The 13,036-nt window shown below is 42.7% G+C and overlaps 1 protein-coding gene across 3 annotated transcripts in view; it reads right to left on the reverse strand.

Annotated features, from left to right (window-relative positions):
- The window catches only part of sgsm2 (small G protein signaling modulator 2), a 230,981-nt gene that overhangs the window by 19,424 nt on the left and 198,521 nt on the right, over window positions 1–13,036 (reverse strand). For 2 of the 3 annotated variants that reach the window (XM_068010540.1, XM_068010539.1), the window contains exons 12-15: window positions 6,325–6,478; window positions 4,301–4,365; window positions 3,679–3,824; window positions 537–665 (exon numbers count right to left, since the gene is read on the reverse strand). In XM_068010540.1, coding sequence (XP_067866641.1) covers window positions 537–665; window positions 3,679–3,824; window positions 4,301–4,365; window positions 6,325–6,478 — 494 coding nt within the window. Of the gene's footprint in view, window positions 1–536; window positions 666–3,678; window positions 3,825–4,300; window positions 4,366–6,324; window positions 6,479–12,136; window positions 12,272–13,036 lie in introns of all 3 variants that reach the window. The other variant, XM_068010541.1, reaches the window with a different exon arrangement.

Consider the following 13,036-nt stretch of genomic DNA (forward strand, 5'->3'; position numbering starts at 1 on the left):
AGTTTCATCAGGTAAATCACCAATTTATGAGTTCACTTTTAACTACTGTGTGCAGAAAAGCAACTATTTCAGATAATGTTGCCCGATGAGCCATTTGTACTCCTCACTAAAGCAAATTATTTATTATTACTGAGATTCCTGAATTTCCACTGCCTCCTGGAATTTTATGTTGAATTGAGATACTTGGGCAGCAAAGAGTACTGTAAATTCACAGGAAATATCACAGGATATCAACAAAGTAGCAAACCACTTGTCCTACTCATCAGGTGAGGAATTCTAATGCTGGGCATGCAGCTCTTGTCCAATTTAGTTACCCACTGTCACTAAATATTCCTATTTCAGATATATCATAGGTTAGATACAGGGCAAAGTTTCCTTTCCTCAGCCTCCATTATGTCTTAATTCCCAACTATGAGAAGAGCATCCCCTAGAGTGGGACATTGTAATTTCTTACATCTGCCATCTTTTCAACCTATTCAAGGCCAGTCGGCACATATTGAAATAAAAGATATCCCATGAGGGTGTCAGCCACATACCTGGTCCATGTCCTGTTTGCTCATACCAAACTTGTAGTGTCCCAGGAGGAAGGGCCAGACATCTTTCCTTATCTCGTGCTGGACTCCTCCGTAGTAAACCAGTCTGAGCAGCTGTAACTTCTTGTAATTCTAAAAATAAAAAAAAACTGTGATGGTTCTATTTATGCTATTGTAATGCTTAAACATACCGATAGTATTTTGATGAAACTATATATATTTAGCTTTCAAGTCAATTTTCCGATAAAGTCAGAAGGCTAAGTCACGTTTTTCAAAATGCTTTTTCTTTCTCTTCCTTTAGTTTACCGTATATCATGCACCATGCCTTAGGCGTGTGATCAGGTGATCGTTTCACTTTCAAATTGCTATAACACTTGGTTAACCAAGGTTAACTGCAACTAAGATGGTTTTCTTGCAAGAACTGTGAATGAATATGAAGAGCAACATAACCTCCTCCAGGGCTTACTGGTTAACACACCATTTGATTGATAGATATAACAACAAAAAGGTCCCAGGTTACATCTCCAAGTTGGGTGCTCTCAGCCAACTCCAGCCCAGCTCCAGAACTAGCCACACCCCTAGCCAAACTGTTCCAGTGCAGCTACAACACTGGCATCTACCCAGCAAGGTGGAAAATTGCCCAGGTATGTCCTGTGCACAAAAAGGACAAATCTAATCTGGCCAATTACCTTCCTATCAGTCTACTCCCACCATCAACAAAGTGATGGAAGGGGGCATCGACAGTGCTATCAAGCGGCACTTGCTCAGCAATAACCTGCTCGCTGACGCTCAGTGTAAGTTTCGCCAGGGTCACTCAGCTCCTGACCTCATTACAGCCTTGGTCCATGCATGGACAAAAGAGCTGAACTCCAGAGGTGAGGTGAGAGTGACTGCCCTGGACATCGGCAGCATTTGACTGAGTTTGGCATCAAGGAGCCCTAGCAAAACTATAGCCAATGGGAATTGGGGGAAAGCTCTCCGCTGGTTGGAGTCATACCTAGCACAAAGGAAGATGGTTGTGCTCGGTCCCAGGACATTACTGCAGGAGTTCCTCAGGGCAGGGTCCTAGGCCCAACCATCTTCAGCTGCTTCATCAATGACCCTCCCTCCATCATAAGGCCAGAAGTGGGGATGTTTGCTGATGATTGCACAATGTTCAGCACCATTCGCGACTCCTCAGATACTGAAGCAGCCCATGTCCATACGCAGCAAGACCTGGATGACATCCAGGCTTGGGCTAATAAGTGGAAAGTAACATTCGTGCCACCTAAGTGCCAGGCAATAACCATCTCAAACAAGACAGAATCTAACCATTGCCCCTTGATGGTCAATGGTATTACCATAGCTGAATCCCCCACTATCAACATCCTGGGGGTTACCGTTGACCAGAAACTGAACTGGACCAGCCACATAAATACTGTGGCTACAAGAGCAGGTTAGAGGCTGGGAATTCTGCGGTGAGTAGCTCACCTCCTGTCTCCCCAATGCCTGTCCACCATCTACAAGGCACAAGTCAGGAGTGTGATGGAATACTCTCCACTTGCCTGGATGGGTGCAGCTCCAACAACACTCAAGAAGCTCAACCTTATCCAGGACAAAGCAGCCTGCTTGATTGGCACCCCATCCACCCCCTTCAACATTCACTCCCTCCATCACCGATGCACAGTGGCAGCAGTGTGTACCATCTACAAGATGCACTACAGCAATTCACCAAGACTTCTTCAACAGCACCTTCCAAACCCGTGACCTCTACCACCTAGAAGGACAAGGGCAGCAGATGCATGGGAACATCACCACCTGCCAGTTCCCCTCTAAGCCACACACCATCCTAACTTGGAACTATATCGCCGTTCCTTCACTCTCGCTAGATCAAAATCCTGGAATTCCCTTCCTAACAGCACTGTGGGTGTACCTACAGCCTAAGGACTGCAGCATTTCAAGAAGGCAGCTCACCACCACCTTCTCAAGGGAAATTAGGGATGGGCAACAAATGCAGGCCTAGCCAGTGATGCCCAAATCCCATGAATGAATTAAAAAAAAGCCAGGGGAGCAGGTAAGGTGCTACAATTGGCCTCAGCATTCCTGAGCTGGGGAAGGGTAAAAAAAAAAAAAGATTAGGGTTCCTACTCCTAATTGCTGATGTATGTGATCAAATGTGAACAGTATCAGGCTCTCTTCAGCTCCCTTTCTCCATGGTTTAAGAGCCTGATGTAAACCATTGAGCCAATGGACAATTGGGCAAGTTACCAAACAATAGGTGCCCAGCCAACAGTCAGTGTCTTCAGAACAGGAGGGAAGAAATAAACATTTCAAAAATGAAAGATGCTTCTGCTCACACTTGCTGTTTGCAAATGTTGCAACTGGACGTAGAAGTGGTGGTGATGGACCCTGAATCACATCTCGCACCCTCTAGTGACTGACTGAACTGTAACATTGACGGCAGCCTGGGAATCAGCTTCTCCTCCGAGCTCTGAGCACCCTAGATTTGGGGGATACATTGTCAGTAAGTGCCAGCAGATTAATTTACCAACTCAAGGGTATGGTAGCATAGTGGCAATGTTACTGGACTGGTAACCCAGAGGCCCAAACTAATGCTGTAGAGACATGAGCTCAAATCCCTCCATAGCAGCTGGGGGAATTTAAATTGTGGAATAAAATGCTAGTCTCATTAATAATGACCATGAAACTACCGGATTGTTGTAAAAACCCAACTGGTTCACTACTAGGGAATTCCTTACCCGGTCTCGCCTACATGTGACTCCAGATTCACACCAGCAATGTGGTTGACTCTTAACTGCCCTCAGAAATGGCCTAGCAAGCCACTCAGTTGCATCAAAACGACTACATAAAGCATTGTGGGTGTATCTACACCACATGTGCTGCACAGGTTCAAGAAAGTGTATCACTATCCCTTTTTCAAGGGCAATTAGAGATGGGCAATAAATGTTGGTCTTGCCAGCAACAGTCGCATCCCAAGAACAAAAAAAAGTTTGATCCTGCCATGTACATATTTCAGGAGTGATCATTGATTACTGATCAGAAACAGGAATCCTAGTTGATTCTTTCCCACCCTGGGGGAGATCTTCACCTTGCAGAAGGACTTGATGCATTCAGCATCAACAACCACCTCAGAGACCTGTCCTACCTTCCTATCTTTCTCATACTTATTCCAGACTTCTCCAGTCAGTCCACCTGAGGCTTCACATGGTTTGTCGGGTGGGACAATGGTGTGATTCACAAGAGCTGATAGATGTGTGCGGACTGTAGAGAGGTGACGGCAGTACGCTAGCCCTGTGTGCAGAAACACAAATTCTTTCAGAAAAGCTTCTAAATTCTTGGAGCAAATGTAGATGCTCATCACTAACAGCAATAAACGACCACGTGCAAACAATGGCATCAACTGGACTGCCAAACTGATTCAAATAAAACAAGTGATTAGAAGCGGTAGGGGGTAGATTCATAAACCACTCAGGCTTCAACTGCAGCTTTTAATATTTGAGGTTCTCAATTAATTTACAGATTGTTACTGTTATATTGCAGATTAGTACTCACTGCTGGCTAATTATAATTCTAGATATATGATTTGGTTAATTTTATCAACAGTGATGCCAATTAATCAATCATGTGATGACATCAACCAATGTCACATGTTCATCCGTATTTACGATTCATCATAAAAATGTGAATTTAAAATAATTTCTAAATATCTTTCACTGCCGTCCACAGCATCTATCACTCACTCCCTGATACTTCTGTAGTCTACTTACATCCATAAAATGCCCTTGAAACAATTTGCCTCTTCATATTCTCACAGAGCATCTTTAATGGAGTCCTATGACAGAAGAATCAAAGAGATTTTCAAGAGCATCTATTCTCTTGGATAATTTTCCTGTTTAGCTGTAACATGTCACAGTCTATGAATGTTTATTCTCCACATTCTATACACAAATTATAAGGGATATCTTTTTCTTTGGAAGAACTTTCCACCATACATCATGTGAATTTTTGATGCCATGCACCATATAGTCCTGTTCATCTGCCGCGCTGCCCTCCCTCCCCTGCCCCCAGCCCAATATGGTCCATCTTTACTGATTCAGAAGGGAAGTGAGCAGCATCGCAAAAAAATAGTGCACTGTTAATGCTGTGCATCTGGCCAATATCTGAGTATGTTGACAAAGACCTTTGATGGTCAGATTCAACTTGAATTAGATTAAAATCACAATATTAGTTTGTCTTTCAAATAAGGCAGCCAATCAAATAAACCTTTATATGAACTCTAAAGCTAAATAAACACAATTTCACCTTATGATACGAGGAGATTCAACGCAAAGAAAGAGATAGTGAAATGTGAACCTATCACCTTCTCAAGGACAATTAGTGATGGGCAACAAATGCTGGCCTTGCCAGCGACACTCACGTCCCGTGAATGAACTAAGAAACCTGGACATAACAAAATAGAAGAAGTCAATGACAGTGGCACAAGAATCACCTTCTCATTGACCTCAGTTAATGACTGATTTCAATTCACTTCCTTTACATTCATATCTGGCATCATTAGCCCTTCCCACCCAGTTTCCCCCAATACTGGAGATCACTATTTTTTCTATAAAATGGGTTAATACTGACTATGTCCCTCCCTGTCCGAGAGCCAATTTCATCACCTGTACCATCAGGGAAGCTGGTCAATAATTTGTTTTGATTGCTGATCTTCATTGAGTTAACTGATAACAGAGCAGCAAAAAGTGGTGCTACAATTTGCCTCAGTGTCATTAGGGTACGAATGTGGAAACAAGCCAGGGTTGTTGAGTAGTCAACAACTCCATAGCCGTTGTATGAAGTGACTATAAGGCTGGTAGAAGGTGAAATAGGTGGACTTTGTCTTTCTTGTCGAACAATTCCTATGTTCCTGCCCTCAATCACTGTCCGGTGACTCTTGCTGGAAAGTGCACGCACATGAATGTTGAGAGTCAGCAATGGATAGGGCTCCTCATGGTTGAATTGTCTGCTGACAGTCATCATCTAGAGTCAGGTGTGAAAAATGGACACCTGGCAGAGGTATCAAAGGGCTGCTAATAGCCTCGATCCATCCCCCAATACAAGTCAGAGTCCTCAGGAAGGCACTGGAGTTAAATCTCTTTCCCCTTCCATTTCCTGAGCACTCATCTCAATGTGCCTGTTTTCAGGTGGGAGAATTGCAAGCTGCAGTACTTAGCCAGAAAAAGCCAATTCTAAAAGCTTCCACTGTCCGCTCCCAAAGGTAAGATGATCAAAGTAACCAGGGGTTATGGAGTCATCTTCATTTGTTGGCATACAAGAGTTCAAGAACTTATCACCAATAGGATGATAGATTCTACTGTGAGGGAGCCTGAGAACTCAAAACAACAGATCAAGACACTACCAGTTTTATTTAGGTGGATGTAAATTATCACAGAGCATTATTCAAGGAATTCCTACCAGTGTCATGGCCAAAATTCTTCCATCAAACAATAACACAAAAAAAAACTGTTACTGTTTGGAAGACTTTGCCATGCGTAAGTTGGGGTGCATTTACCTACATAACGATAGTCACTGTTATTCAAAAGGTAATAATTGGTTGTTAGGTCCTTATATCTGATGACTAATATACTTGCTTATAAATGAAAATTCTTCCTTATATGTTACAAAGTTAATCAGACAGCTACTACTGGAATTAAAGGTAAGTGCTTTCTTGTTTTTGTAAAACCTACACATGTAAATGAACCTGCTTTTCACTCAGGTACACTCTAATGAAATATTGCCCTGTTCTCTTTACCTGTCATTTCCACAGCTGCAACAATTGGACATGTCATAGGGAGAACCATTGGTGGAACAGGACAAACAGGAGGAGCCTTGACTACACAGATCTCCCATCTGCCAAGGAAACTGAGTCGTGCTGTATCCATGCATTTCCAACAATTCACTAGGATCTGGAAAAAAAAAGGAAATCCAGCATTCATTTTAGAAGTATTTTCCCCTTGAAAATAATGCAATGTATTACTGGCTGTTTTGGATTAGTTGTTTCTGTGCTACTTTGGATGGAAGGTCAAGAGTTTCCAAAAATTATTAGTTCTAAGTTGCACATCAATTTAAAAAATAACTAACGGGGATAAAATTACAAATTTAACCAGGTAACTTTAGTGTCTGGTTGTACGATCTATCTAGTCGTTGAAGACTCTGAATATTTCAATTTTTTAAAGTCTAAAAATTACGTTTTCCTCTCAAATGCTATCGTCAGACAGTAAGGCAGGAATCAGGTTATGAAGAGTGTGTGTTAGAGAAGATATTTATGTGGTTTATATGGGTGTTGTGCTGGAATAGTAATGTATCAGACAATGTCACAGTGAGAGGCTACTCTAATTAGACTTTCCTTTCAATACCCCATATGGTTCTCCTGCACCAGTCAAATTGCACCCTTCCTTGCATCCCATGTCAGATGAGGAAGGGATGGTTCAGCCAACTAATTTTCCAGTCACTAGCACTGCTATAATGAGCAATGAACTGCAGGCTTAATGTGGTGTAAGAGAGTGATTAGTGCCAGGTTTCAGCTCAGCAGGAATTGAATCTCCAAGGTGCTCCATGTGGGGGCTTCCTGGTTGCTCAACAAGATGGAAGACAAGAGTGTCAGACAATTTGGGATACGTATCAGGAAGGGCCCAGGTTCATTTCTTGGTGTGTCAGTTTGTTGATCTCCACCAGGGCAGCAACTTTGGTACCAAAGTTGATCTCAGTGGCCCTGATCCCAATCCAGTGACACTAGATACAAATTGTATTGGGACATTTTGGAGCTCAGTGACGCTGCTTATGCTCCTCCCCAGTTGTACTCCTCTGTTCATTCTGAAGACATTGTTCCATGTTGGGGTAATGGTATAATTGTATGGGTGCCAGCACTCTTCAGGTAGCTTGCCAAGTCAAACAGTGAAAGCAGGCAAGCCATTCACACCCGGGAACCTTCACATACAAATCCGATATACATGCACTCACCAGCAGGGGTCACTCAATAGTGATCTGTGTGAACCCTGTCTGATTTTTCCCATACTTATCCCACAAGGACTGAAACCATCGTCGCTTAGCTATTTCCAACCTAGCTGAACTCAATTAAATCACCACAGACCATTAGAAATTGGCTGCTAGAACTCATTTGACAGAGGACTGCATGTAACAGCTTAGCAAGAGAGGGCCTTTATCCCATCATGTTTGGACTCTTGATTTGAACACAGCACCTCACCCAGTCCCTGAAGAGTTAAAAAAAAATTGCTGCTTTTATACTGGTGCTCATTTTGTTCTGATTCTGAGAACCCTGCGTTTTGTCAACTGCCTTCCAATGTCTATATAATTGAATTTGGCTCCTTTATCCTAGCAACAGAATGGCAGATATAAGTTTCTTGTGCGCCTACAACTCTGGAGCCAAATTTTATTTTTAATGTAATCAGGAGGTTTCTGCTTATAGATGCTGGCCTGAGGTAAACAAGCTCTAGTACAAAAATAAACATGGAAAATGCTGGAAATATGCAGCATCTGTGGCAGGGTTAAATTGACCTGATACTAACCCCTCTCCTTCCTCTATCCACAGATGCTGCCTGACCTGTTGAATGCTTCCAGTGTTTTCTGTGTTTTTCAGATTTTTAGCATCTGCATTACTTTGCTTTTTCTGAGTCATCAATTATTGCCCCTGCTGTAATTTAAACATTGTATGTCATGTCCTGTTGGGATGACAAAACCTCACAAAGTGTGTAGGCGTTCTGCTTGGTGTGATGAAATCACGGAAGCAGCCCACTCCTGGTTACTCTCCGGTCACCTCTGCCAAAAATACTTGTGTGGCCACTGGATGAGGAGAGAATCTGGCCCAACTGATGACCTCCATTGTTGAATAGCTTGTCACCATCAACTGTCTCAGATTACACTGAATGGCCACTTGCATCACAGGTTGAGAGATTGGAAACGCACCCAACATAAGTCAGCAAGTGCGGGGGAGTCAGGGGGGAGGGAAGGGCAGAAAAATAGTTTTTTTAATAAATCAGATGACTGGTATTTAACAATTCTGACACTTGAAGACCATGAAATTAAGCCAGAAATGCCTAAATTGCAGAGATTCTCATGACATGCTGTACAGGGGTAAACTACATTTCTTAGATTTACAATTTTTCTTTTTAAAATTGCATGATCTAAATGAGACTGGATGGATCCAGAGCTTAAGAGCCTGTACTAATCACATTTCCGCAGGCATTTTACAGATGCAATTATTTATGATGCTGAAACCAAAAAGAAAAGGTTAAAAAATTATAGCAATGACATGTTTTTGCTGCATTTTTAAAGCATAAAGCTTTTAACTTGTTGTACATAAAACATGCGTTAGTGACACTAATTCAAAGCAGCTAGATTCATCATCAACATGAAATAAAATTGGAGTCTTTCCATATTCTTGTCCATAATAACTGGACATAGAATTTTCTGGTAATCAACTCCAATATGATTAAACTTGTATCGACAACATAACATCCATGAATTCTTTAGTGAGAATTTCATCATGCATTGACAATCTTGAGTGTAGTTGGCAAATAAAAACATACAGACCAGAATTTGAATTAAAACCATCCCATCACATTTACAGTATATATTAAAAATAAACATCTTGGAGTGATTACAAGGGGATATTCTAATTTCAGGAGTTCAGAGGGCAGTTATTACATGCTTGCATTTCACATTCACTGGGATGCCACCTGAGTCCTATATTAGATGGCTGCCTTGGGACCACTCCCAATATCTACTATTTTTCTTTGCACAAAAGGAAAGCACACAATTGCAAAATCCCACATGCAGCCAGGCAACTAAAACTAGCAGCAAAAGGATAAATGAAAGATAAATGAAAGAGGGTTGAGACATGTACAATGGTAGGGAAGGGATTAATGCAACGCATCACATAACTACACTCGAGACAACTAAAAGAAGCACAGGTCCTGGGACCAAGGCAAAGCAAGGCAGACCTGGAGCTGAGTTTAAAATTAATATATATAAAAAATAAAATCATAATAACTAAAACAAATGCTCTTCACCTTAATTCTTCAGGAAGCACTTGGCCGATGTATCATTTACTGCAGCTTCTCATTGGTTGAGTTACAAAAAAAAAATCAGTGTGTATTCCACCAGAATTTTAAGAATTTTAATTTTTTTTTTGTTTTGCTTTTTGTTTGTGGCAAGTGTGATAAGAACCTGGTGAAATCAGAACCTCACAGAACCTAAAGACAAAATAAAACCTGATGAAAGGTTGCTTGCTAAATTGAGAAACCAAAAAAGAAAAATCACTTGGTGAAGAATTACAGTGAACAGCATCTTAGTTATTCTGAGGATTTTTTTTGTGGCCACATGCACAGTTCAAGCATGTTGCAAAAAATTAAAAGCAACGGCGAGCAAACGGGAAACAACAGTGTTGCCATTACCTTCAAACCATCAGCAGTGTGCCTAGAATGTAGTGATCTTTCTTTAAAAGGTTTGCAGTTTTTAGTGCACCAGCACTTGTAAATGAGCTGCCTCGTCCTCCCCCTCCTCTTACCCTCAAACTATTTAATTGGAACATTGACCAAATGAAGTCACATTGCATGCTGGTGTTTGCATAATATTCATCTGTCCCCTATTTGAAAGAGGATGTTAGGTCAATGGGTTCATGGATTTGTTACAGATATCAGGGGGCATTAATCGGGACTGGATTGCTTCGTGGAGAGCTGGCATGGACTCAATGGGCCGAATGGCCCCGTTCGGTGCCATAATTGACTTTATGACTATAATCAAGAAGAATTCAGCCCAGGCTTTGGGCTAAATTTAACGGTGCTGGTGGGGCCTTTGGCCCAAAAGGCAGGGGGAATCCCGCCTTGGCCATTTGGCGCTTTCCCAATGCCAGACTAATTAACAGCCTGGCACTGGAATTCCCCTCCCTTTAAAGATCAGGATCCTGCCACCAAGAACTGCCGGCCAGAGGGCCAGCAGCTCCGGCAGTGCCACCGGGAGCGGTGGCCACTGCCAGTACTGCACCAGACATGGCGAACTGGACCGGAGGTTAGTGAGACAGGGTCGCCAGGGCCAGTCCAACAGGCCTCGGCAATGGGAAGGGGGAGGGTGGGCGTTGAGTACAGGGGAAGGGGACTCCGGGAAAGTGAATTGTTTGCTAACCGGGACTCTCCTTGGGCCAGAGATTGCCCACGGAGAAGGGCCATCCCCACCAAGCCAGCAGGGAGGTTGCCTCGTTTTACTGGGTGACCTCCATGCATGATGAAGTCCCCCACCCCGCTGCTGGCTTAATGCCAGGGGTGGCGGGAAGAGTCCCTTAAGCGGCTTTTAATAGGCCTCTTAAGGGCCTCAACTGGGCCTCTTAGTGGGAAGGCGGTCATCTGCATATCTCGCCCCTGACTAAACTGCAGTGCGAGGGCAAGGTGACGGGCCCTCTGCCCCCTCGCCACAATTCTATGGGGTCCCCCTGCCTCTAGCCCGTCTGCGGGGGACCCATAGAATTCAGGCCTTTGTCTGCAAATGTGGTGGTGGCTGAAGTCAATGTGGAGTTTGTAATGGGGTTGGGGGGGGAGGGGGGTGGAAAACACAGGAATATTAACAATTACATTCACATCCACTTTTTGTAACTATAATGGCTTAGAATATCCCAACAATCTATTTACATTAGAAAGTAGATGCAGTGTTATTGAGTTCACATAAATGGCACTGGCAGGTGGCAATGCATCAGTACTGAATAATGCAAAAAGTCCAACTATTCTAGTTTTAAGTTGCTGACCGTGGAATGTAGTTATTCTGGTCGGCTTTTGACTAGATTTAGCTTTTCTGTGTTTTTCTTTAAGATTAAAGTGCAATATTCAGTAAACCTAATGTGAAAATGAATGTTTTTTCCGTGACAATTTTCTCTTTGAAGATATTGATTCCTTGCTTGGGTAATGGCTCCACAAAGTCAGCCATCCTCTGGCCCCTTACCCAGTGGCAGCTGTATGACGTCTGAGTGTAAATAGCAACTGTGACTTCAAGGGGTATCACAGTCTAGCCTGGTGTTGTTCTCACCTCTTTGACCAAGCTTTTGGTCACCTGTCCTAATATCTCCTTATCTGGCTCAGCGCCAGATTTTGTCTGATTGCGCTCCTGTGAAGCACTAAAGTTAAAGATGCTACAGAAATGCAAGTTGTTGTCTATCGATGCACAATTCTAGCAAGAGTCACTGGACAGCAATTAAGGGCAGAAGCCCTGGCCAATTATCCTATCCTGCAATCAAAGGGTGTTGAGAAACCAATTACAGCAACCCTGACTCAGTTCAGTTGGAACATGAGGCTTTCTCAGTCCCTGTGCCTCTGCTGGTCACTAGTTAAACTTGCTGAGACATCAGTGGAGCCCATGGGACAGAAGTGAAAATGAACTTTAAAAGAGAAAGAAAAATCAGTGTACGAAAGGTTCAAACGGGTCAAAAGAATTTCAATATTTTTAACATCAGTATGGTAAAGTAATGCCAACACTGTTGAACCTTGAGATGAGACTCTGTACGGTGCACTGCATATCTTGCATATCACTTCAAGTGTGATTAGGCCAAACTGCATAAAAACCTTTCATCATTTTAGGAGCTGTGAGGTTCCGTGAGCAGATCATAGAAATCATTTCATGTAGCCTATCCTCGTCTTCCTCATCATCCTCGATAGAGACCGATCGGCTGGCGGCTAAGTGGTGGTAGTTAATAGTTACTGCTCAAAGAAAAGATTGAAAGGGCTGATGAGGAGCATGCCTTCACTGCACAGTTCACTTACACACCGCCCCTGACAGTGACATTAAGGGCAACTATTAATAGGCTGATAATTGTGCTGTAACTCCTTCCATAACCAGCATTAATTCTGCAGTAATCTGCTTTAGTTAGCACATTCTTGTACCGTAAAGTTTGTCGTAACGCATTGCAGTTAGAAAATGCATCTCTATCCGTTTTTGACTGAAGATATTCAGCAGTTGGTCTCAATACTCAACACACACAAGTATAAACACATTCACAGCTTATCTTCCTCATTGCCTTGCATCCCTCCTTCCCAAAATGGAACTTTAAAGTGGGACTTTCACCCGAGCAATACTACACTTAATAATCACATAGCAATCCTTAATCTGCGTCCTAGCAGCTGAGCTCAACCATGACAGCAATTGAAGTATTACAGTCGGCCTCAATGTCTCTTTTAAGTAAGTTAAAATAGTTTCCCTGATTACCACATGGCAATCCATACTGAAAGTGAGGATCTGTGGACTGTATCAGGCGTGCCTGTGATGCCCTCCACAGTTAGATAGCACTCACTGTAAAATTGTACATCACAAGATCACAAAGTAAATATAAAATATGAAAGGGCTATTTAGCCCAATCTTAGTGCATTTGTTGCGAGAGATCCATCACCATGAATAAAGGAAGACTTGTGAAAATGAACCCTCCTGGGACAGAACACTTGTCAATGCATTTCCTTTCTTAGGCTAGA

The sequence above is a fragment of the Heterodontus francisci genome, chromosome 30 (genome assembly GCF_036365525.1).
Source record: "Heterodontus francisci isolate sHetFra1 chromosome 30, sHetFra1.hap1, whole genome shotgun sequence".
In the NCBI taxonomy this organism is placed as follows: Eukaryota; Metazoa; Chordata; class Chondrichthyes; order Heterodontiformes; family Heterodontidae; genus Heterodontus; species Heterodontus francisci.